Source organism: Ovis canadensis, chromosome 1 (assembly GCF_042477335.2).
Source record: "Ovis canadensis isolate MfBH-ARS-UI-01 breed Bighorn chromosome 1, ARS-UI_OviCan_v2, whole genome shotgun sequence".
In the NCBI taxonomy this organism is placed as follows: domain Eukaryota; kingdom Metazoa; phylum Chordata; class Mammalia; order Artiodactyla; family Bovidae; genus Ovis; species Ovis canadensis.
The window spans coordinates 46,328,638-46,356,497 of record NC_091245.1 but is presented as its reverse complement, the minus strand read 5'-3'; the positions used below and the strand labels follow the sequence as shown (position 1 = coordinate 46,356,497).

Here is a 27,860-nt window from a genome sequence, read left to right as displayed (position 1 = left end):
TGGCTTTTGTGCCCTCCCACTAGCTCCTCGCTGGACTTGACACAACATTTCCTAACCATAATACTCTCAGTCTTATCTTATACTGAAAATATAAGCCTAAAAAGAAATATAATTAGCTCACAAGACAGAGAGCTCACACTCTTGTGAATTGTCGGAAAGTGTGCTGTGCCCTGCCAGTGCTAAGTCGCTTCAGGCGTGTCCATCCCTTTGAGACCCTATGGACTGTAGCCTGCCAGGCTCCTCTGCTCATGGGATTCTCCAGACAAGAATACTGGAGTGGGTTGCCATGCCCTCCTCCAGGGGATCTTCCCAACCCAGAGACAGAAACCACGTCTCCTGAGGCTCCCGCATGGTAGGCAGATTCTTACTGCTGAGCCCACTGGAGGGAAGCACATCTGAAAGTGTATGTTTGATATTTTCAAAGGGAATCTAAAATAATTACATTGTTAGGATGCATTATAATTTATAGAATGTTTTAAAATCTTAAATGTCATAATTATCACTTATTTCAGTTGAATTAAAAATATAAGACCATGTGATAAGAAGTAAAAAAAGTCCTACGTGCAATTCTTTAAAACCCGAGGGGATTACCATGGTTATCCTTGATTAGGCACTTGTTACATTGTCACTTTTGATAAAAGTAACCCAGAATGGGATGGTACCATGGGTTTAACAAAACATCAAGCCTTATAAATTGATACTAATTGGTAAAAGTATAAGGTAATACAATAATAAAAACACATTGTATCCAATTATGTATTATTGTCACAAAACCAGTTAATAGAAACATCAAAAAGCTATTCTGTAAGCTGTGCCTGAATATAAATTTTTTTTTGTTACAGTAGCCCCAAGGAACCTATTGATGTATTTCATTGTAGCAACTAGTACAGTGAAGCCCAATGACATAAATTCATTAATAGGACACTGAAATAAGACTAGAATATGACTTAGCCACACCTGCCCAGTTCAGAATACATATTATTTTATGGATTTTTCTTCACTATGCTGACAGTGATAACTGGTGGGAAATAAATAACAAAGGAAGAAAGGCTTTTAAAAAGAAAATGTGTCAAATACATTACATTTTTGTAAGTCTCACTAAAAAGCAATCTTATTTTAAAAGAATAAATAAATTTATATGAAAATTAAAATGTAATTTGCAAATAAATAGAAATTTGAATGAAAATTATGAATATGGAATGTTTATTGCCACTCAGGTTAGGAAAAAGCACATATATATTCATATATGTAAAATGTTTATCACTGAAATTTTTATTTTTATGAATAGTTAAGCATTTTAGTACATAAATACATACTCTTCCCTTGCACACTATAACTGCAAATATTTCAGATATGAAACTGATAGTTTTCTGTGTTGATAGTGACTTTTTTAATTTTAAAGGGCTTCCTTGAAAATAGTTTTTTAAAATGATTTTTTTAATGTAGAAACAATACAAAAACTTACAAAAAACTTACAAAAAAATTCAAAGTATCATACAAATAACTTTTCTGAACTACTTGATAGTAAATTCAGAACTGGTGCACCATCATTTCCCAATACTTTGGTGTATATTTCCTATAAATTAGAACATTTTCTTAACAAACCAAAACATAATCATCCAAATCAGGAAATTAACACTGATACATTGTTACTATTTAATTCTCAGACCCCATGCAAGTTTTGCCCTTGTTTTGCCAAGAGCCCCAATAGTGTTGATTTGTTTTTAATAGCAAAAGCATCAATTCAGAGTCACTGCTTTTAGTTATAATGTCTCTTTACTCTTCTTCAATCTGAAACATTCTCTCAATCTTTTCTCCACTTTCACGATCTAGTGTCTTGTTTCAATTTATATTTATAATTCAATTTATAATTTTTCTTCGAGTATGTACAGATAAGGTCCAATGTTTCTGCACCTTCTGTAAATATATGTGTGTGTCTTTAGGCATTCACAATAGAGTTTCTGAACCTTTTCTTTTAGGTGGAGGAAATACTTAATAAAAGCAATGGTGCTCAAGGAATAAAGTGATGTAAATAATAGATGCATCGTTTATTAGTTTTCAAGTATATATATTCTAGCAGTTTCAAAGCATCATTCATGCTTGTACTTGGCAAAGTTTTCTTTTCAATTTTTCCCTAATGATTTTTTTCTATGGAGAGTTCAAAAACTGTCACAGATGATAATGAAATAGAATGATTATTTTAACAACTCCAAGGAAAATCTGCTCAGCAAAATATTATCTTTTGAGTGAATATACTAGAAGAAGTTACACAATTAAAATAATCCATTCAAAGAGGGCTCCCTTTTTAGCGCTCTGTCATAGTATACTAGGTATTTTGGTATGGCTTATTTTATATAAGTGCCAAATAATGTGCTTCTAGGTAAAAATAAAAATGTGAAAACTCACAATGGGCCATGAATATGTTGAAAATAGAGACAATTTGGCTTACACAATTAATACGCATCTGGATCCCATTGCTTTTGTCAGCTTCACAGAGAAGTCTAGGGTCTAAAAGTTGTCCCTATGATGTTCAGACATCATTTCCCTAACCTGAATCCCTTTCTCCAAAACTGTTAAAGATTCTTATCCATCAAATTCATTCATTTTTCCTTTTCTGGATTTGTTTACCAGGGTTTACTTATTTATTGACATTGCCCCAGCAATTCTACTGGAACATGTTTGGAATATTCCTCTCTTAGTTGCTGTATTATGACCACAGACCAAGGAATCACACTTTATGCCTTAGGTACTCAAGTGGCAGGGCAAAAATAAAATGAATATTGGCTTAAATCATGTTTCCTTTTCTTCAAACTATTTCATATTTTTGTCATCACCACAGACACATTTATACAACATCATATTTTAGCTCAAGCTGATACAGTCATAGTCATAAAAATTTATCAATGGATAGGCCATATTTTAACTTTAAGGTTTTAGAAAAATTGTCATAAAATGGAAAATTTCCATTTAAGGATAAAACTCACCATTATTAGGGACCATTTGTATGCTAACATTCATGGAAATGGTTCTTAAATTTCATTTAAAAGAATTGTCTTATTTCTTGTTTTTATCTTGACAGATGTTTCTTAGCTAAATGTATCACTTTTTAATGACAAAATAAAAAAATAAGTTATACTACTTTTGGATATTCTTTAGTTGTTATAAATATTAATGCCTTAATTTGAAATTATTTTCTTCCCTTGTCATGCCTTGCCTGTTATATGTAACTTGAAACCACCTGAAGCAGTGTGTGTGCATGTGTGTGTGTGTGTGTAGGTTTAAAATTCAAGGCTCACCTATCAGCCATTGAGAACTCATTAACCATTTATCCTTTTTTGCTTTCTTGATGCTCTTCAAAGACTCATTTTAATATTTGGTATCCCATATACTTTTCTATGGGAAAAAATACAAGTGACACAAAATGTCCAGGTCATATGACAGGTATTTCTCTCTGTGAATCTATATATCAGCTTTCTAGTTTATTCATTAAGTGCTCCCTATGCACTGGGCATTGTTTTAGGCACTGGAGATTGAGCAATGACAAAACAGAAAAAAACCTTTTTCTTAACAGAATTTAATGTTCTCCTGAGGAGTTCATTTCCAAGCAAACGGAGTCAATACAATTCAGAGAGCCACAAGCGAGAAAATCAAATGTAATAGTGAGATGATATAAAGGCACTGAGAGAGCAACATTATATGATGTGATTAGGAAAAGCCTCTGAGGAGGCACCATTTGAAGAAAGATTGGAATCCTAAGGAAGATCTAATCTGCAAAGATTTGAAGTAAGAAAATTCCAAAGAAAATAGCTAGTGCAAAAGCTACAAAATGGGAACGTACTCATTTTTGGACTCCTCAAAATTATACTTAAGAGGATAATTCTGCTATGAGGAAAAATATTATCATCGAATTTAAAGTTTTTTTCTTTATGGTTATTGAGTTTTTTCCAGATGTTCAATGTCCTCAATTATTACACATAATCAAAAGTGATTGTGTCAATGATTTTCCAGCAAATGTGTACCTGAGGAATTTAATTTTCTCACTTACTGACATATCTAGAAGGGTGATCATAAAGGAACAGTGTGGAAAAATTTATAATGCTAAATTCTAATTAATAATAGAATTTGTTCTAGAATCTGCACATATCAAGATGTCTCTATCAGTTTACTTTAAAAAGTCATATTTTAATTCTCTATATTTTTACATTTTTTATACCTTGTTAGACATGCGGACTTTAAGACAAAAAGAAGAACAAAGCCACTGAGGATCTGCTAAAGACCTGACATCATGTTTGTGTCCATGAAGAAATCATGAGTTATCTGTTCTTGCAATAATTATTTAAAAATTAGCTTTCTTCCTAAAACTAACTCTCTTCCTTTATTTTCATTGGAAGTGCAAAATAAAGGACAGTAGGAAGCTCTCATGTATCTCTCCATTAGAGGTCTAGACTGGTGATCAGAAAGCACTATGGATAAAGCATACTGAAAGCACAGTTAATTTTTTTCAAGACAGAACTTTTTGCAACTCTAATTTTTGTAGACATCAAAATAAGATAAAGTTCTCCATATATTATGCATGTCCTTGGTTCTGTTTATTTTTGTCTATAAAGTAAAAATTAAGCACACTAGATTGAAAATAACTGAAGATTTTTAAAATGTAAAAACTGTAACAGCTATACTAATGGTACAAATGCAGACAGTCCACCAAGAAGACGCAGTTTCATTTCTACATATCTTTACACTTTTTCAATGACAAAATTAAATGCCTATTATTCTACTTGCTTGAATTTTGTTTGATAACTGATACTCAGTCTCACAATTTACAGAATACCCGTGTACCAATTATGAGCATTGTTATTCATTACTCTGAAATGTCCACTCACCTATCTCATATAAAGACTGTATTAACAATCTATGGTCAAGCTTTAATTTATATTTAAAATGTATATTTAAAAATACGTATTTGAAAACCCGTGTCAGATTTATTTATTACTTTATGTCAAAATTGTTATTTAAGAGCAGAAGGGAAAGGAATCTTTTCTACACCATCAGTATTTTCTCCTTAACTCAAATGTTTATATTTAGAGGAACGAAACAACTGCTGTTTCACCATAGTTTAGCTTGTACTTAGCTTGTTTCCACTCTACTTTAAATGTAGACATTGAAAACATGGGGGATAGAAATGAATTTGCAGTAGATTAATGCTGGATAAATAACACTCAATTATATTTACATTTCTGTTTGTGCCCCCACCATAGAAGAGGTGCCTTCCATTAACCTATGTATAATGCTTTGGCTTAGCGAAAAACCACTCAAAAAGGCAGGGTGTCTAGATACAGAGACATCTCCTACTTTTCATGTTCTCCCCTTGTCTACCACTTATGGAGAAATGAACTGATGTTTAATCTCTGTGCATATATTTAATGAAATTCACATAATTATTGGAAGTTTTATATTGTACTGATAGAATTTTCATGCATATTTATGTATCAAAATGTATTTGAGAGTATTTTATTGCTATATTGTCTGAAAAAAAATCAATGAAATTCAGTGTAGTTTGCATAGAGAAAGAATATAAAAAGAGGAAAATAAAATTAAGTTTTGGTTCAGCAGATGAAATGTCACTAAATCCTGCTGATATGCTTGAAGAATTAATCACTGTACTCAATGTTTTTATGCAATACTGCAGGAGGGTTGAAACAGCAAGATAGTACTTTCAATATTTTAACTGTAACACATACAAATTATAATAATTTATCTGAGTAAAAATAATCCCCACTTTAAATAAATTTTGACTTTCAAAAATATTTTTTCTATATAGCACACATTCTGTTATTAGATATAAATAAGGCAAAACAGGATGGAACAAACAATTCTATTAAACTAAACATTGTATAAAATTTTGGTGATTGTTTTATACAAAACTATCCTGTGTTTTTATGTAAACCATATTTTACGTAGACTATTATATGCAGGTACAGTTTGAAGAATGTATAAATACATATTTTCTGCCAAGTCACTATAGGATCTCTAGAAAAACTTCATTTTTATGAAATATCTTTTATATTTTTTATTTGAAAACTATCACAATCCATAAATTAGCTTGAAAAGTTAAGCATTTGAAACTGGTGATTGTTTGAGGGTCATAGAAATGTCAGTTTCATAGGTTTCAAGGCAGTAACTTCCTGGTACGTATGTTCAGTTATGACAAGAATCTTAAATGGATTCTTCCCATTTTTACTTGTAATTATACAATTTTATAAGGCAGGATACATTCTTACTTAATATGAATCTCTTATAGTATACTGTACTTTTCCACCCCTAGAAAAATATTGTAGAAAAATTAACTCAATCATAATGACAAAACACAGCTAAAATTAAAATAGTCCTTTTTCTTCCTACTAGTGAAAAATCACCATTAAAAATTTCAAAAATACTCAGTCACTTACTTTGGTAGAGTTTTCAAGTGATTTTCTCTTAACTCCAATATCCGCAATTTGGCAAGTCTGTAGAAATGAATTTAAAAATTTGTTTCTTGATATTTCTCTATAAAACAATATTTTTATGGTAAACCAAATTGTTACTGTGTTAACCAAATGACAATGTCCAAACATTAAAAACCATGGTTATAGATCTTTAAGAATTATGTAAATTGATTATGAGTAGGGTTGTATCAATATTGGAGAATGATAAATACCACTTTCCTAAACTTTCCTAAAATCTTGAAAAGATATCACTGTCTTAACCATCTAAATTTTCTGTTTTATAAAAATACATTCACTGTTGTTTAATCATATGCATTCAAATTATTGAATATTTACTAAATACTAAGTACTGAGTTCTCTGAAACATGGTAACAATTTCCCTCAAGAGATGACGATGACAAACGGATTTTTAAAGCAAGTGATAAAGCATAGTGGTTAAAAGCTTGAGCTTTGTGGTCAGATATATCTGGGTGAAATCCAGACTCTTTGTATTCTATCCCTATGACACTGGGCAAATTAATCAACCCCTCCTAACTCCAGTTTCTTCATCTGTAATGAGTATGCAATAATAGTACAAAATTTATATGGTTTTGAATGTTAAATGATGTCATCATACATGTAAAACATAATACGTGGCACACTGTAAGTTTTAGTGAGTGTTACTTATTCCCGTGGAGCCCTATACCAAGGTCATAGTTGTAAAGTTTTGTTGCCAAGGCCACAGATCTGGAACTCCGCACCAAAGTCATGTGCAGAACTGACAGAGCTCTAGTTTCAGACACTGACTTTTGCTATGAGCCCCTCTGATCTAAAGTGGCTAACTTCTTGACCCCATATTAGGTAAAAATATCCACCTTCGTACTCACCCTATAGCACCCTAACCAATCACCTAATGCCAGTCTTCCAGCAATAGTTTTCTTTGTCTTGAGACTATAAAAATTGGCTACTAAACCACGAAAGGAGTTGGCTCTCCAGTGAGCCAGCTCTCTGTTCTAACAGTGTCTCCTGCTCTAATAAACTCTATTCTACTGTCATTCTGCCTTGTATCTGGAAATTCTTTTCAACCTGTGCAAAGAGCATGACAGTTACTGTTACCTTTAATTAAATACTGGGAAAAGTGCCATATATATGGCATAATATAGCATATTTAATGGACTCTGAGCCTGAGATGTGAACATTTCAAGTAGTGCACATTTAAAATCCTGTCGTATCATCCGTCCTATGATAGTACTAGAGTTGGGAAAATCAAGTGAAGTGGATGAGAGGTGCTTACATTTTCTGATGCTTGCAAAATACTTGGGTGATTAGGAATGCATTTCACACTGTTAATGTTTGCAATCTGGGGCAGTGTTGCTACTAATGTCTATGTTGTGCTGTGCTTAGTCGCTCAGTCATGTCCGACTCTGTGACCCCGCGGTCTCTAGCCCACCAGGCTCCTCTGTCCTTGGGGATTTTTCAGGCAAAAATACTGGAGTGGGTTGCTATGCCCTCCTCCAGGGGATCTTTTCAACCCAGGAATCTAACCAGGGTGTCCTGCATTGCAGGTGGATTCTTTACTAGCTGAACAACGAGGGAAGCCTGCTAATGTCTATAAGCGAGCTTTTCAATTTACTCAGTTGTGGTTATTTTAGGACAAATATTAAATGACTTATCCAAATTCTCAGTGTTGTGGGAATATTTCACTGTTTGAACTATTTTAACCTACAGTGTCCCATATTTACTGTGCTTTTAGGTATTCAACTAGTTCTCTTCCCGTTTCCTTTTGGTTTTGAGTTCTATCAAGTTTCCAATTTAACTTTAATCTTATAACTCTTAATCTGTATTTGAAACAAATTGTCTCAGTTCTTCAGAGCATGGGATATCACTAGTAAAAGACATTTCTTAAACATTTATATATCTAAAATCTTAGTATCTGTACTAGAGTAATAACATTTTATGACTTAATTTGGCCTTTAGGGGTACTAAATCTTAGGTTTCAGAAAGTATATTAAACATTCTTTGTCAAATTATCCAGCTGAAGGTTCAAAAGCTTGTTAGATTACAATAATAAAATGGAGCATTTTGTGGCAGATAATTTACATAAAATTGAAATCTAATTCGAAGTGGTTTGGGTATTAAGTTATATATTTGTCCAGATTTCTTCCCTTGTATTAGGACTAGTAAAGAGAACTAACAAAATGCTAAAGCAAATAATGTATTTCAGGGAGATAATTAAACATTTTATGATTTAATAAACCAAAAGTATACTTGTGGTTGTGGCCAGTACCAGAATGAAAATCTACTTTATATGAACAAATGGTGAAATATTAATTCATTTAGAGACTAGGCATATGCTCTTGTGAATATCTGTGAATTTTCATAACTGTCTGAGTATATGGTATTCGCAGATATTATGAAATCATGATCCACAAAAGTAAGAGAATTTGGAAAAAACTTTTGAGGTGATTTCTATATGCAAATAGAGGCTGCTACCTGTTAAAGACTTCATTATTTCACTGAGTTCTTCTTAATGTCATTTATTAACTTCTGCCCAGAGGAGGAGGTTGAGGTACAGTCAGTCAGTTATTTGAACAATTTGAGATGATCACTTAGAAAAAGGCAGTTAACAAAAAACTTAAAATATCTTAACTTTTAAGCTATATCTTTTATATTTAAAATAGCCTTGATATGGAAACAAAGTTACATTGACACATGAATGGATACAGAAAACCTGTGTGTGTGTGGAATATACCAGTCATAAAAAGAAGAATATCCTGCCATTTGTAATGACATGAACTGACCCTAAGGGCATTATGCTGAGTGAAATAAGTTGGACAGGGAAAGACAAACACTCTATGATCTCACATATGAAATCTAAGAAGAAAAAATAACTACAGAAAAGAGGTCAGATTTGTGGTTATCAGAGGTGGAGGTAGGGGAAGGAGAAATGGTTGATTGTCATCAAAAGATACGACTTTATGCTTATAAAATAAATATGTACTGGAGATGTAATGCATAGCATGATTACTATAGCTAATACTGCTATATAGTGTCCAATGTATCTCAAAGTAACTAAGAGTAAATTCTAAACATTTTCATCACAAGGAAATGTTTTTTCATAATTATATAAAGTAATAGATATCAACTAAATTTAATGTGCTAATCATTTTGTGATAAATTTCTCATTATTATGTTGTATACCGTAAGTTCATACAGTGCTATATATCAATTATATTTCAATAAAGATGAAAAATGTTCAGTCTAGAACACCTAGAAAATATTGAGAATTTAAGATGAAAATAAAAACCTTCCATAATTTCCCTTCCAAGGAAATTATTTTATCTCTTGCATATTCATATTCATATGGGAAACACAGTTTATATATAGTTATGATAAGCTTTAAACATAACATCATAGAAATTAAAAGATATGTCTCTAGTCAAGATTATAAATTGCTACATTGTCATATGGATGTACCATAATATATTCAAGCAATCTCCTAGATGGATGTGTGCTTCCAAATTTTTCATATTGTAAATAATGATAAACATCTTTGTCCATAAATCCTAGTGTGATATATGATGATACATTTCTAGAAATGTATTACAAAGGCAGTGGTTATAAATATTTTCACATCTTTTAAAGCACACTGCCCTGCACAGAGCACATGACATTCTGCAATTTCATCAGCAGTGTGAAGTTATCTTTTTCCTCACACTCTAAATAGTTTTACAGTTTCTGTGATATGCTTAGAGCACAAAGGCCCTTTATTCACATATTAATTTGTATTATTTTATTATTTATGATAAACATTTTTTGTGTTTTCAACTTGTACACTTATTATGAACTGCTTCCACATGTTATTTACCCATTTTTTCTAATGAGATCTTAACTTAATACTCTTTTGAAAGAATTCTTTATAAGTTAAGGATCTAATTTGCCTTGCATATATGGTAGAAATATTTTCCTATTTATTACCTTAATATTTAAAATATTTTCTAATATTATTTTATTTTAAAGGCATGTATGTATTCAAATATATCCATTTATGGTATTTTCCTTTTTTTCTATGCTATAAAAGTATTCTCTAACCCGTGTCAAAAATATACATATGTATATTTTTCCAGATCATCTCTGATATTATTTTTTAATATTTAACTCTTTAATTCATCTGGAATCTGATTATTAATGACATGTAAAGACCTAATTTTACTTTATTTTTTAAAAATGTTTCATTAATTGTCATGGTCTCATTTATTGGATAAAAGTGAGGGTATCTTTAATTACTGGGGTCACTTTTGAAGCCTCACCTACTGATGGTGGTTAAGTACTTACCTAAAGTGAAATAAAACTGTATCATTTAACACATGAAAAGATGCTCAACATCACTCATTATTAGAGAAATGCAAATCAAGACCACAATGAGGTACCACTTCACACCAGTCAGAATGGCTGCGATCCAAAAATCTGCAAGCAGTGAATGCTGGAGAGGGTGTGGAGAAGGGGGAACCCTCCTGCACTGTTGGTGGGAATGCAAACTAGTGCGGCCACTATGGAGAACAGTGTGGAGATTCCTTAAAAAATTGCAAATAGAACTACCTTATGACCCAGCAATCCCACTTCTGGGCATACACACCGAGGAAGCCAGAATTGAAAGAGACACATGTACCCCAATGTTCATTGCAGCACTGTTTATAATAGCCAGGACATGGAAGCAACCTAGATGTCCATCAGCAGATGAATGGATAAGAAAGCTGTGGTACATATACACAATGGAGTATTACTCAGCCGTTAAAAAGAATTCATTTGAATCAGTTCTGATGAGATGGATGAAACTGGAGCCGATTATACAGAGTGAAGTAAGCCAGAAAGAAAAACACCAATACAGTATACTAACACATATATATGGAATTTAGGAAGATGGCAATGACGACCCTGTATGCAAGACAGGGAAAGAGACACAGATGTGTATAACGGACTTTTGGACTCAGAGGGAGAGGGAGAGGGTGGGATGATTTGGGAGAATGACATTCTAACATGTATACTATCATGTAAGAATTGAATCGCCAGTCTATGTCTGACGCAGGATGCAGCATGCTTGGGGCTGGTGCATGGGGATGACCCAGAAAGATGTTCTGGGGAGGGAGGTGGGAGGGGGGTTCATGGTAGGGAATGCATGTAAGAATTAAAGATTTTAAAATTAAAAAAATAAAAAACTAAAAATTTAAAAAAAAAAAAAAAAAAAATAAAGTTCTTATTCTTACCTTCCAAAATTGGCTGGAAGAAATTCAAGAAAGGCATCATTCAGGTAGAGCTGGGTCAGATTTAGAAGCTGCGTGAAGCCATCAGGGAGTCTAGAAAGGAGTTAAAGGTTTAGTCACTGTGTAGATGTTGCCATAGAAACAGAACAAAAATATATATCTCTAAGGAGAAAAAATAGAAGTGTAATACATTTTTCAACTCTCCTTTGGTATCACAGTAATGGAAGAATTTATTGAGCATGTTGTTACAGCTTGAAAATTTTGCCTGTTATTAAAATAAATGGCATTCACCCCTCCACACTGCTCTCCTATGCTGAGATTTATGTCACCGCCAAAGTCAGCGGCATCATTTCTTACTGTTACCCTGGCATTATACACACCAGTGAGATATTTTTATGGAAATTTCAAGATGTGTACTATCTTTTATAATTTCAAATTTATGATTCTTCTCATTAGAAAATTCACATGTATAGTCAGGCAAGGTTATCTACTCTTTCACTTAATCATTAGAAGTTGTGTGGAGTTTGCGACACTGATGGCTAAAGGTGCCCAAAATGAGAAGGGAAAGAGTGTTTTGTCCCTTAATTGATAATTTCCTTAATGCAGGCCCAACAGATACATGCATTATAATTCAAACTGACCTGATTCATGCACGCTAAAAATGAACAAGAACATTAAAATAATAAACAGAATTCTAAAGACTTTAAGAGTCATTTAAAAGTTTAGAAAGTATCCTTTGGGAACAATCTTATCAGTGAGTTAAGTAATTATTTGAAATGTTTAAATCATTTTTACCAAAAAGATTTAACTCAAGGATTTTTCTTAAAAAGATATTGACTTTTTATTAATTTAATTTCTATTTAAACATTTTAATGCCTTTTTCTACACTTTAGACAAGACTATATTGTTTCACAGAATATTTTTAGAGTGTCCAAATATGCCTTCTCCTCAGATTATAACCTATGACCTTTCTTGTTTTTACTGACAAAATTATTTAAAAAGCTGCCTCTAGTGACTACTTTTTACTACTCTCAAGCCATTGTTTTCTGACATCTACTCCAACTCTATTACTGATGCTGCACTCGCCAAAGCCTCTGATGACCTCTAAATTCCAATTTCATTAACTTCATTTTATTTCATAACCCACACTGCCCAGCAACAGTTGTCATCACTGATTGTCCTCTCCTTCTGGGCTTCTACTACACCACTTCCCTGCTCTTCTTCCTACTCCTGGAACACTAGATCTGAGTTTCACTCCATGCTTTCTCTTCCTCTGACCAATCTTCTATTATGAAATGTTTTATGTATATAAAAGAGTATATGCATACCCACAATATAATTTAACAAATAGAACCAGTATCCTTAAAACCCTCTGGCTGTCCCTCCCTGACTACATCTTTCTATTTGCTCCACAAATTTCTAAATGATGGTTACTTTTCTGTTTTTTAAGGAGTTTTACACCTATTTAAATCCCTGAGGAAAAGTCATGTGGTTTGGTTTTTTTAATATTATCTAAATCAAATCATACTATGAATATTTTTATGGGACATTTAATAATTCACATTATTAAATAATTCATTAGTTAAGTGAAATTCATTCATTTAGATGTAGATGACTGATCACCATACCATGGTATTCCATTGTATGAATATATCACAATTCATTAATCATTCTTCATCTAATTGAACATTGCAGTTGTTTCTACTTTTTGTCTGTATTTCTATTATATATTCTATTTATTTTTGAACATATATCCTGGTGTGCAAGAGATTACTTAAGTAATATTGATGGTCAGAAGAGATTAATATCCTTATGAAAAGCTCTCAGCTAATGATTAGCAGGAGTATAAATACCTCAGCTCTCTCACCCAAATCTGTGATGTGTGTTTAAACTCTTTCCCAGAGTTCCTCAGAAAGCTTAAGGTCCAGTGTCCATACTAGTAAATAGCTTGATAACATATCCTTAATTGATATTTCCTGATATCATTTTTTAAATATATTGCTTGAATTCTTTTCTAAACTTTTCTTCTGAGGAACCCAAACTAAACACAATTAATATTTTTATATCGATTCAGTAGGAATTGTTTATACGCTCTTAAGACACTGATCTTATATGGATTATTTTTGCTACAAACATCTTGCTTCACTTTGTATTTTGGAGCTCGATTGTTTGTATACGACTTCTTAGAGGATGCTTCCATAAATTTGCTTCCAAAAGGAGGTAGGATTCATAAAAGCAGAGAAGAGGGGAAAAGGAGGTTGGGGAAAGTCAGAGCTACAGTGAAGAGGTAAAAATTCACCTGAGATGGGTTACAAAGAGAACATGGGTTCTAGGGAGAATATTTTATGAATAAGAGTATCAGTAGTTAATATTTGAGAGTATCAGTAGGGGACAGGTTTTAGAGGATATTTAATGCTTGACTCATAGGTATACATTTTATCTTATAAAAGTAAAAAAGAATCTACTGGAAATCTTTGTTTTTCTCTATGTTTTTCTTCCTTAACTACTTTAGAGCTCATATCCTGGTAGTATAATCGTTTTCATGAAAATGGCACAGATGTTCAACAGATTACAATTCAATTTAACTACTATTTTACTTTGATGTTCTTTTCGTTCCTATAATCATTCAAGAAAAGAAATCATTTATGGTTTCTCAAAAAAGAAGATTAATATGTGTAAAATGAGAAGAATGCTAAGACTTTTGATCTAAAAATTAATATTAACATCATAACTATTAGTAAATAAAAATTCTTTAAAAATATTAATTTTTTAGTTATAAGGACAGCTTGGAAAACCCAGCTTACCTTAGTCTATTATTCTACCCATGTATGCACTAAATGATATTACTTTATACTACTTCTTTTGATGAAAAATATATTTCTTTATGGTACCTCTCTGAGAAAGTTTATGATGCAGGAAAATCTGGCTGTTAAATAGAGCACTTCTCTAAGGATTTAAGAATTGATTACATTGGGCAGATTCCAACTGCAAGACTGGACTGCCAAAACTAAGTTATATGAAAAATCAGAATGGAATGTAAGATAGTTTTTTCAGTCTGCTTATAAACAGAGATGGGGTGATATTTTATATCAAATCTTTCTTTTTAAAAATGCAGAATTAAGGGGTACATTTATACAGTATGTCTTGTTTAATAGCATGCACATTTTTAAATTTCAATTTATTTAAACAAGAATTTGTTGAATGGTCACTCTGCACTGACATTCAAAATTAATGCCTTCTTCCTTACCTTCTCCACAGCATTATATTTATAGATTTAGCAAAATGCTATGACAATTAAGTTTACACAAATGTTAAGAATTTTTTATTCCAGAGCTAAATTACATTCTTTGAGAAGGAATTTTTAAAATCTCCTCAAGACCTAGTATTGTACTTTGAAAACATATTATTTGAAAAATATATAGTCAGTAGATCTGCTAAAAAAATTCAACTTTATTTATTATTAACTTTATGGTATGTTTTTGTAGTTTTAATGGTTTCACTTGTCAAAATCACCATTTCTGGAGGAACACACAAGAACCTGTGAGGAAGAAGATACTCTTTAACAAGCTAGGTTAAACTTAAACAAGATGAAAACCACAGGCTGTCTTTATCCTCCTCCAAGATATTCAATGGAATCCAACAGTTTACACTAAGTAAGTGAAGTCTAATGAAATACTTTCATGTTCCTAGAGTAACTGGTAGCTTTCCATAGTGGACAGATTAATTTTAAAATTCAAAGCATTTAAAATATATATATATACTGATAAATAATTTCTCTAAGGAAACATTTTCATTTCACTAATGGCTTAAATTAAAAGTAGCATGTTCAAATTATAATAAATAAATGATACTAGAATCAGACACCCAAAATATTTAGTGCTTGAGCACATGGACATTGATGTTAGAAGATCTAAATCTGAACCACAGTTCTTTCAATTATTCATCTCTGTGACTTTTACAAATTACTTAATCTTTGTAAGACTTAGTTTCCTTTTTTTTTGTAAAATGATAAGACTAATATCCACTTTCAGAGTTGCTTCAAAGAGTTAAATGATTATCTGCTCCATAAGACTCACTAAATAGGAGCGATAGTATTACTTTTGTTTTTATTGCTTTTATTCTAATTTTTCAATATTAACTAGAATACTAATTTAAATACTTATATTAGTGCTAAATTTATTGTTGGAATAGACAAATTAAGATTGGCTGCAGACATCCTTGTTTCAACATTTTTCTTTTTTAAATGTGTTTACTTTAGAAGTTTAATGAAAACACATTACAGGCATTTGACCTCCATTAGAATGTCAAACCAAATTAAAATTTTAGGAGCTATAAGTTGTGATTAAGAAGCCAATGTAAAATCTTCTGGTCTAATTGGAAAGGTATTTTGCATCTAAACATTATAATTTATAACCTTAAAGTTATAAAGTTAACATAACATTATCAGAGAACATTTTAACTATTATTTTTATTTAATACATTTATTTTTTATCTAATTTCCAATTAATTATTTTAACATCACTGCCAACTTGTATCATGATTTCTCCCTTTACTTTGTTATTATCTTTCAATTTTGCTGTAAATCAGAGTGATTATAATCTATCAGTCAAACTAGGACATTTTTTAGAGTTTCAGTTCAGTTCAGTTCAGTTCAGTTGCTCAGTTGTAGAGGGAACTATTAGTAATCATGCCACATCATGACATATAAACTGGGAAGACCTGAGCAGAGACATATAATCATCCTATATACAATCTTCATATCCATGTGGAAGATGTATTATAATTTATTAGCAATTTTCTTATTGTTGAGTATTAAGAATGTTCAATTTTTTCAAAATGTATCTTTTAATTTAAACCAAAATCAAACTGTTCCCCCAGGATTTGTGAAATATAATAAAAGGAATCCAGGAATTTATACTATCCTTGTGTATTTCCATATGTAAAAAACAATGTAGATACTATTTTTCTACTTCATATTTTCTGTGAAGACAAAAATGAAATAATGTGTCTAAAAGCCTGAGATATGCTAGGTTCTCAGTAAATGATGGTCTTCAACTTTTTGAGAAGTTGTTATTCTCAATTTTACTGTAATAATTTTCACCACTGACTCGGTTAAGGCATTCAGACTATACTATAGAGTTCACATCTAAAACTAAACCTAGCAATATAACACTTAAAACTGTAACTTTCATTTTCTAGGGTTTTCATGACTTAACTACCATGTAGATGTCTTGTATCTAAGAAAACAGAAAGCAGGAAAGAAAAATGAAACCTCAATCTAGTTTCAATAGAGCAAATTAATAAATCTCTAGTATAACTCATCAAATAAAAAAGAAAAAAGACACAAAACAGAGAGCATCACTAGAGACCTTATAGATTTTAAGGGCTAATAAAATAATATGGAAAATAAGATGCCATGAGTTTGAAAACATATGAAATATACATATCCCTAAAAACACAAAATACCAGAAATGATTCAAAGAAAAGTTGATAATTTGAATAATACTAACGCCCAAGGTAAGAGAAACCCAAGTAAGATGGTAGGTGTTGCAAGAAGGCATCAGAGGGCAGACACACTGAAACCATACCCACATAAATCTAGTCAATATAATCGCACTAGGACCACAGCCTTGTCTAACTCAATGAAACTAAGCCATGCCCGCGGGGCAACCCAAGACAGGTGGGTCATGGTGGAGAGGTCTGACAGAATGTGATCCACTGGAGAAGGGAATGGCAAGCCACTTCAGTATTCTTGCCTTGAGAACCCCATGACGAGTATGAAAAGGCAAAATGATAGGATACTGAAAGAGGTACTCCCCAGGTCAGTAGGTGCCCAATATGATACTGGAGGTCAGTGGAGAAATAACTTCAGAAAGAATGAAGGGATGGAGCCAAAGAAAAAACAATACCCAGCTGTGGATGTGACTGGTGACAGAAGCAAGGTCCGATGCTGTAAAGAGCAATATTGCATAGGAACCTGGAATGTTAGGTCCATGAATCAAGGCAAATTGGAAGTGGTTAAACAGGAGATGGCAAGAGTGAACATCGACATTCTAGGAATCAGTGAACTAAAATGGACTGGAATGGGTGAATTTAACTCAGGTGACCATTATATCTACTACTGTGGACAGAAATCCCTCAGAAGAAATGGAGTAGCCATCATGGTCAACAAAAGAGTCCAAAATGCAGTACTTGGATACAATCTCAAAAACGACAGAATGATCTCGGTTCGTTTCCAAGGCAAACCATTCAATATCACAGTAATCTAAGTCTATGCCTCAACCAGTAACGCTGAAGAAGCTGAACGGTTCTATAAAGACCTACAAGACCTTTTAGAACTAACACCCAAAAAAGATGTCCTTTTCATTATAAGGGATTGGAATGCAAAAGTAGGAAATCAAGAAATACCTGGACTAACAGGCAAATTTGGCCTTGGAATGCGGAATGAAGTAGGGCAAAGACTAATAGAGTTTTGCCAAGAAGATGCACTGGTCATAGCAAACACCCTCTTCTAACAACACAAGAGAAGACTCTACACATAGATATCACCAGATGGTCAACATCGAAATCAGATTGATTATATTCTCTGCAGCCAAAGATGGAGAAGCTCTATACATTCAACAAAAACAAGACCAGGAGCTGACTGTGGATCAGATCATGAACTCCTTATTACCAAATTCAGACCGAAATTGAAGAAAGCAGGGAAAACCGCTAGATCATTCAGGTATGACCTAAATCAAATCCCTTATGATTATACAGTGGAAGTGAGAAATAGATTTAAGGGCCTAGATTTGATAGATAGAGTGCCTGATGAACTATGGAATGAGGTTCGTGACATTGTACAGGAGACAGGGATCAAGACCATCCCCGTGGAAAAGAAATGCAAAAAAAGCAAAATGGCTGCCTTGGGAAGCCTTACAAATAGCTGTGAAAGAAGAGAAGTGAAAAGCCAAGGAGAAAAGGAAAGATATAAGCATCTGAATGCAGAGTTGAAGAGAATAGCAAGAAGAGATAAGAAAGCCTTCAGCAATCAATGCAAAGAAATAGAGGCAAACAACAGAATGGGAAAGACTAGAGAAGTCTTTAAGAAAATTAGAGATACCAAGGGAACATTTCATGCAAAGATGGGCTCGATAAAGGACAGAAATGGTGTGGAGCTAACAGAAGCAGAAGATATTAAGAAGAGGGGCAAGAACACACAGAAGAACTGTACAAAAAGGATCTTCATGACCTGGATAATCACGATGGTGTGATCACTCATCTAGAGCCAGACATCCTGGAAGGTGAAGTCAAGTGGGCCTTAGAAAGCATCACTATGAACAAAGCTAGTGGAGGTGATGGAATTCCAGTTGAGCTATTTCAAATCCTGAAAGGTGATGCTGTGAAAGTGCTGCACTCAATATGCCAGCAAATTTGGAAAACTCAGCAGTGGCCACAGGACTGGAAAAGGTCAGTTTTCATTCCAACCCCAAAGAAAGGCAATGCCAAAGAATGCTCAAACTACCACACAACTGCACTCATCTCAGACACTAGTAAAGTAATGCTTAAAATTCTCCAAGCAAGGCTTCAGCAATATGTGAACCGTGAACTTCCTGATGTTCAAGCTGGTTTTAGAAAAGGCAGAGGAACCAGAGATCAAATTGACAACATCCGCTGGATCATCGAAAAAGCAAGAGAGTTCCAGAAAAACATCCATTTCTGCTTTATTGACTATGCCAAAGCCTTTGACTGTGTGGATCATAATAAACTGTGGAGAATTCTGAAAGTGATGGGAATACCACCTAACCTGCCTCTTGAGAAATCTGTATGTAGGGGCCAGGAAGCAACAGTTAGACCTGGGCATGGAACAACAGACTGGTTCCAAATAGGAAAAGGAGTACGTCAAGGCTGTATATTGTCATCCTGCTTATTTAACTTATATGCAGAGTACATCATGAGAAACACTGGGCTGGAAGAAGCACAAGCTGGAATCAAGAGTGCCAGGAGAAATATCAATAACCTCAGATATGGAGATGACACCACCCTTATGGCAGAAAGTGAAGAGGAACTAAAAAGCCTCTTGAAGAAAGTGAAAGAGGAGAGTGAAGAAGTTGGCTTAAAGCTCAACATTCAGAAAACAAAGATCATGGCATCCGGTCCCATCATTTCATTGGAAATAGATGGGCAAACAGTGGAAACAGTGTCAGATTTTATTTTTGGGAGCTCCAAAATCACTGCAGATGGTGACTGCAGCCATGCAATTAAAAGACACTTACTCCTTGGAAGAAAAGTTATGACCAACCCTAGATAGCATATTCAAAAGCAGAGACATTACTTTGCCGACTAAGGTCCGGCTAGTCAAGGCTATGGTTTTTCCTGTGGTCATGTATGGATGTGAGAGTTGGACTGTGAAGAAGGCTGAGTGCCAAAGAATTGATGCTTTCGAACTGTGGTTTTGGAGAAGACTCTTGAGAGTCCCTTGGACTGCAAGGAGATCCAACCAGTCCATTCTGAAGGAGGTCAGCCCTGGGATTTCTTTGGAGGGAATGATGCTAAAGCTGAAACTCCAGTACTTTGGCCACCTCATGCGAAGAGTTGACTCATTGGAAAAGACTCTGATGCTGGCAGGTATTGGGGGCAGGAGGAGAAGGGGACGACAGAGGATGAGATGGCTGGATGGCATCACGGACTCGAGGGATGTGAGTCTGAGTGAACTCTGGGAGTTGGTGATGGATAGGGAGGCCTGGTGTGCTGCGATTCACGGGATCGCAAAGAGTCGGACACGACTGAGTGACTGAACTGAACTGATAGGTATTATGGAAATTAAATTTGTAATTAAACTTTCCCATAAAGAAAAGCTCAGGCTTGAATGTTCCACTTGTAAAATCTATCAATATTTAGGGAAGAAATAATTCCAAGACTATACAATTTCTTACAGGAAATAGAAGACATTTCCCAGCTGTTTTAATGAGGCCAGTTTTACCTTGATACCAAAAGCAGACAAAGAAATTATAAGAAAAAATTTCAGGCTAATATGCCTCATGAATATAGATGGAAAATCCTTAGAAGATACTATCAAATCAGAGGCATTCATGTATAAAATGCATAATATTTCATGACCAGGTAAGTTTATTTATATCATTGTGGCAATAGATATTATTTTAAAAAACAAAACACAAACTTTGACAAAACTCAACATCTATTCACAACAAAAATTCTCAGCAAAACAGATATCAAAATTGGCTATTTTCTAAGGTGTCCCCTAAGATCTCTTCTACAAGTTTGTTGCTGCTTAGTTCCTAGTCATGTGGGACTATCTGCAGCCCTATGGAAAATAGCCCGCTGGATTTCCCTGCCCATGGAATTTTTCTGGCAAGAATACTTGAGTGGGGTGCCATTTCTTACTCCTGGAGACCTTCCATACCCAGTTCAGTTCAGTTCAGTTGCTAGGTCATGTCCAGCTCTTTGCGACCCCATAGTCTGCAGCACGCTGGACTTCCCTGTCCATCACCAACTCCTGGAGCTTACTCAAACTCATGTCCATTGAGTCAGTGATGCCATGCAATATCTCATCCTCTGTCATCCCCTTCTCTTCCTGCCTTCAATCTTTCTCGGCATCAGGGTCTTTTCTAATGAATCAGTTCATCCCATCAAGCAGGCAAAGTATTGGGTTTCAGCTTCAGCATCAGTCCTTCCAATGAATATTCAGGATTGATTTCCTTTGCAATTGACTGCTTTGATCTCTTTGCAGTCCAAGGGACTCTCCAGAGTCTTCTCCAACATCACAGTTCAAAAGCATCAATTCTTTGGTGCTCAGCTTTCTTTATAGTCCAAATCTCACATCCATACATGACTACTGGAAAAACCATAGCTTTGACTAGATGGACTTTTGTTGGCAAATTGACGTCTCTGCTTTTTAATATGCTGTCTAGGTTGGTCATAACTTTCCTTCCAAGGAGTCAGCATCTTTTAATTTCATTGCTGCAGTCACCAACTGCAATGATTTGGGCACCCCCACCCCCCGCCCCCAAATAAAGTCTCTCACTGTTCCTATTGTTTCCCCATCTATTTGCCATGAAGTGATGGGACTGGATGCCATGACCTGAGTTTTCTGAATGTTGAGTTTGAAGTCAACATTTTCACTCTCCTCTTTTACTTTCATCAAGAGGCTCTTTTGTTCTTCTTCTCTTTCTTCCATAAGGATGGTATCATTTGCATAACTCAGTTTGTTGATATTTCTCCAGGCAATCTTGATTACAGTTTGTGCTTCATCCAGACCAGCATTTTTCATGATATACTCTACATATAAGTTAAATAATAGGGTGACTATAAATAGCCTTGATGTACTCCTTCCCCAATTGGGAACCAGTCTGTTGTTCCATGTCCAGTTCTAACTGTTGCTTCTTGACCTGCATATAGGTTTCTCAAGAGGCAGGTCAGGTGGTCTGGTATTCCCATCTCTTTCAGAATTTTCCACAGTTTGTTGTGGTCCACACAATTAAAGGCTTTGGCAGAGTCAACAAAGCAGAAGTGGCTGTCTGGAACTCTCCTGCTTTTTTGATGATCCAGCGGATGTTGGCAATTTGATCTCTGGTTCCTCTGCATTTTCTAAATCCAGTTTGAACATTTGCATTTTCACAGTTCATGTTCTGTTGAAGCCTGGCTTGGACAATTTTGATCATTACTTTGCTAGTGTGTGAGATGAGTGCAATTGTGCAGTAGTTGAGCATTCTTTGCCATTGCCTTTCTTTGGGATTGGAATGAAAATTGACCTCTTCCAGTCCTGTGACTACTGCTGAATTTTCCAAATTTGCTGTCATATTGAGTGCAGCATCATCTATTAGAATTTTAAAATAGCTCAGCTAGAATTCCATCACCTCCACTAGCTTTGTCTCTAGTGATGCTTCCTAAGGCCAACTTGACTTCGCATTACAGGATGTCTGGCTCTGGTTGAGTAATCATACAGAAGTGGGATCCTGACCCAAAAGTGGGATCAAACCCACATTTCCTGTGTCTCTTGCAGTGGTAGGCAGATTCTTTACCACTAGTGCCACCTGGAAGCCCCTATAAGTTTCGTTGTTCTTCAATCTCTCATTTGTGTCCCACTCTTTGCGACTCCATTGACTGGAGCATGCCAGAGTTCCCTGTCCTTCACCATCTCCTAGAGCTTGCTCAAGCTAATGTCCATTGAGTTGGCGATGCCATCCAACCATCTCGTCTTCTGTCATCCCCTTCTCCTCCTTCAATCTTTCCCAGCCATAAGGGTCTTTTCCAATGAGTCAGCTCTTTGCATCAGGTTGCCAAAGTATTGGAGTTTCAGCCTCAGCATTAGTCCCTTAAATGAATATTCAGGATTGATTCCTTTTAGGATTGATTGGTTTTATCCTTGCAGTCCAAGGGACTCTCAAGATTCTTCTCCAACACCACAGTTCAAATTCATCAATTCTTCAGCACTCAGCCTTCTTTATGTTCCAATTCTCACATCCATACATGACTACTGGAAAAACTATAGCTTTGACTATGTGGACTTCTGTTGGCAAAGTAATGTCTCTGCTTTTTAATATGCTGTCTATGTTTGTCATAGGTTTTCTTCCAAGGAGCAAGTGTCTTTAATTTCATGACTGCAGTCATCATCTGCACTGATTTTGGAGCCCTAGAAGTTTAGGCCTTTGCAAAATCTTCTCCTCTTGAGTACTGGTAGGACTTGTCCTTTGCTTCTGATTAATGGACTGTGGCAAATAGGATGTCATTCTCTAAACTATAGTATGTTATACACCTCTATCTTACTAGGATGCTCACTCTACTCATCTGTTGGCCCGGAAGAAACAAGATGTTGTGTTGTGAACTACGTATGGAGAGGGTCACCTGACTGGGGATTGCACTAGCATTTAGGATTCAAGAATGGCCTCTAGCTGTCAGCCAGAAAAATGCTGGAGCTCACAGGTTTATGACAGCAAGGAAATGAATTCTACCAATAAGCTGAATGAGGTTGAAAATGGATTTTTTTCCCAGTTGGGCTTCCAGATGAGACTACATCTTGACTGTTGCTTTGATAGTAGCCTGGTGGAAATCTCAAAAAGTGAACCCAGCTATAGCATGCCTGGATTCCTGACTTACATAAATGAAAAGATAACAGATATATATTGTTTTAAACCACTAAGTCTGTGGTGATTTCTTGTACAGAATTATAAAACTAACACTGATTTTGGTATCTGAAATTGGGATTCTGCTATAATAAATTCCTAAAAAATGTGGAGTGGCTTTGGAGTCAGGAAGTGGTCAGAGACTGCACAACTATTGAAGAACATTATAGAGAAAGCTTAGATTTTCTTAAAAAGTTTGAAAGTAGGAATCTAAGCTTTGAGAGCCCTGTTGCTAAGAGCTTAAAAGGAAGTGAGAAATAGGTTATTTAAAATTTCCTCAGCCTGTAAAGGGAATGTATTTAAAAAAAAAGTAACTATCATACATAATGGTGAAAGTCTGAATGCTTTTTCCTTAAGATTGAGAAACAAGGCAATGGTGTCTGTTTTCACCTCTTCTATTCAACATTATACAGGAGGTCCTAGCCAGGACAATAAAGCTAAAGAAGTAAATTAATGGATTATAGATTGGGAAGAATGAAATAAAACTATCTTTATTCCCAGGTGACATTATGATCTACTAGAAAATTGCATGCATTCTCCCTCAAATCTATGAAATATTTATTAGTACCATTAAATGAATCTATTAAAGTTGCAGGATTTAAAGGCAACATACAACAAGCAATTGTATTTTTGTGATAAATAAATCATTTATAATTACCCCCAAACTTGAAATACTTGGAGTAAAATAGATATGCACTATGTTTAGGGAAAGGAATACTCAATATTTTTGGCATGTCAATTCTGCCCAAATTTATCTACAGATTCAATACAACTATTATCAAAATTCCATAAGGTTTTCATATTTTTGTAGAAACTGGCAAGCTGATTTAAAAAAATATATGGAAAAGCAAAGGGAATAGAAGAGCCCAAATAATCTGATTAAGAAGAAAAAGGCTGAAGGACTCACACTCACTGACTGTGTGAATTATTACAAAGCTACAGTAATTGAGATAGTGTAAAATTGGTATTAGGAGAGGCATATAGATTAACACAAAAGTATAGAATCCAGAAATGGATCCAAACACATAAGATCAACTGACTTACAAAACAGATACTCAGATAATTTTATTTACAAAAGAGGATAAAATTTTCAACAAATGGTACTGGAACATATAAAATGCAATAAATAAAGAAAAAAGAGACGCACAACACACACACACCATACATATAAACAAAAAGCAACTTTAAATGGATCATATACCTAACTGTAAAATCAAAGCTACAAAAGTTCCAAAGGAAAGCTTAGGGGAAAATCTTTATAACTATGATTTATCAATAGTAAAGATCTCCTAGATAGCAACAAGAAGAATAAATAATAAAAAATTATAAATAGGTCTCATCAAAATGAAAATCTTTTACTCTTTGAAAGTCACTGTTCAGGAAGTGCAAAGGTAAGTCATGAGAGCAAATATTTGCAGTTTTAAAATCAAATTAAATTCTGACTAAAAGTATCCAATTTTCAGCCAGAATTTATAAAAAATTTCTATAATTCAATATTAAAGAGAACTCAATAAATATGAAAAAACATGAACATTTATCAAAGAAGCAATAATATTTTAAAGAAATACAAGGAAAGATTTTAATTTGATTTTAAAACTGTAAATTAAAACTACAGTGAGTTATAACAAAGAGATACTGTATCTACTAGAATGGCTAAAATAGAAAAAAAATTAAACAACTGATAGTATCAAATCCTGACAATAATAAGGAATAATGGAAAATCTAATAGATTACTGATGGGAATACACAATGAAATAGCTATTTTGAAAACAGTTTGGAAATTTCTTATATGGTGATACATACATGTACCTCACTATGCAGAAAACTACTTCTAGGTGTTCACTTAGTAGAAGTGAAAACAGATGCTTACACAAACACCTGTACAGAAATGTTTACAGCTACTTTATTCATAATAGCTCCAAACTAGAAACAACTTAAATTTTATCTATCAACTGAGGAATATATAAACAACTTCTGCTATATTCATACAAAGGAATTCTGCCTAGAAATAAATGGGAATGTAGTAGAATTCTTGAAATGGCAGGAATAAATCTTAAAATCACTGTGGTAAGTAAAAACACACAAAGTATGGCACTATTTATATGATATTTTGGGAAAGCAAAACCATGGAAATTTGATTTTCCTTTTGAGTAATTTTTTTTTCCTAAATTGACTTTTCTTTCGAGTAATTTTTTAAAATGAATTCTCAAACTTGCTTTTAGTGTTAGACATTTTTTGATGAAATTGGTTATATTCATTTATCTTTTGAAATGTTAAGTATATGAAAGGAATTCAGAGACATAGTCAATAAAACTATAGCTTTTACGCTTTTGTAATTTATTATCTGACTTCCACTCCCAAAGACCTGATGATTCCTAAATATAAAATGAGCTATTAAAATTAAAGAACCAGAAATCAAAACAATTAATCATCTGCCTTGGATTATGACTTAAGTCAAGGATATACTTATAGTCTTGTGATATGTCAGCAATATTTATTTCTTTTATGAGAAAGTTGCATTTTGGTCTAAGTTTTTTGAAGAATACTTTTCACATTTTTTTCTGCACCATATTTTACATTTGAGGTAGAAAATTTGTATCTTTCAATCATAGTTTGTTCCTTAATGCTCCACACTTTCTACTAAAGGCCTCAAATTATTTCACTAACTAACCATTCACTGTAAAGAGCCTCATCTAAACTTATCCTTTTACATTCTATTTCATTTCTAGTCTCACTTACATCCTCTTTTTGTGATCTATAGAGAAACCATCCTCACTTCTACATATCCTCAACCCTACTGGAGAAAAATTTCCCATTAAATGCATTTTGATACACTTCTTTTGTCTTCTGGAAACACTAGATTGATTAATTGAACTTTAGTTTCTCCTTGTCTCCCTTTCTCTATGTGGACAAAGGACTGAAGGAATTTTCTCAAATCCTTCTGTCAGTTTTTGTATAATTAAAATACCAGTCTTTGCAACTCATTACCTGCAACCAACACCACTGAATAAATTCAACCACTTTCAAATATTACTACACTTTTCAATAGACTTTCTAGATTTTTATGGTTAAATAACTTTAACATTTAGGTTCATGACTCACCAAAGCCATTCATGTCATAGTTTCTTGACCTATTTGATTCCACACACTCTATCACTATGACATAATTGTAATTTGAAACATGGTCACATGCTGAATTTCACTTTCCCATGGCATTGCTCTACTAACAGATCGTAACACACAAATACCCTACTTCTGGTTATAGCATCTTTACCATCCATGTCTTCCATTTGGCTATCCTCATATAATTATATTTTTTTTCCCTCTTCATGTAATCACTGGTACCTAAATAGTCCTTTTTTTCAGATCATACTTAATTCATTTTTCAGCTTGAACCACATTATCAACTAATTTCATGCACCTTACACTCTTGTACTTTCTTGAACTTTCATCAGAACCGTGATGCTAATTTTCAGCATGACCACAACTAATAACTGTTTTCTTAGTTTTGGTGCTTTTCCATGGAATGTCACCTGATAGCCAAAAAAATGATATGGTTTGCTGTAAAGTAATGCCATCTTGTGCCAATTAGGCCTTCACTGTTATTCAGCAATGCTTTATTCATCTTTTGTTGAACTATTCTGATTTGATTATTCCTTTACCAATATTCTATTAAATTAAATTTTAAGCACAGCATTTAAAATTCATTTACTATGTAAGCTTCTTTTATCTTTATTCTTTTATCCCTGGAAACACAAAGGTAAATAAAATGTGATGACTTATACTCACTTAGAAATGGGATTGACACTGGCTTCAATAATTGTTAAACACTTACAGCACTTTATGTTTTCTGGAAATTCTTGTACACCTAAAATTGGAAAAAGAGTACATGAAAATATACTAAACTATAGTTTAACATTAAAAATAGATAAATACATAGTGTAAACACCATATGGATAATCATTAAGTAAGAATAAAAACTTAATAATACATTAGTGTCATACAGTACATGTCTA

At 33.8% G+C, this 27,860-nt stretch overlaps 1 protein-coding gene across 3 annotated transcripts in view; it reads right to left on the bottom strand.

Annotated features, from left to right (window-relative positions):
* LRRC7 (leucine rich repeat containing 7) overlaps positions 1–27,860 on the bottom strand; it is a 615,708-nt gene that overhangs the window by 272,365 nt on the left and 315,483 nt on the right. For all 3 annotated transcript variants that reach the window (XM_069565050.1, XM_069564900.1, XM_069564988.1), the window contains 3 exons: positions 27,634–27,712; positions 11,726–11,815; positions 6,447–6,503 (listed from right to left, as the gene is read on the bottom strand). In XM_069565050.1, the coding sequence (XP_069421151.1) occupies positions 6,447–6,503; positions 11,726–11,815; positions 27,634–27,712 (226 nt within the window). The remainder of the gene's footprint in view (positions 1–6,446; positions 6,504–11,725; positions 11,816–27,633; positions 27,713–27,860) is intronic.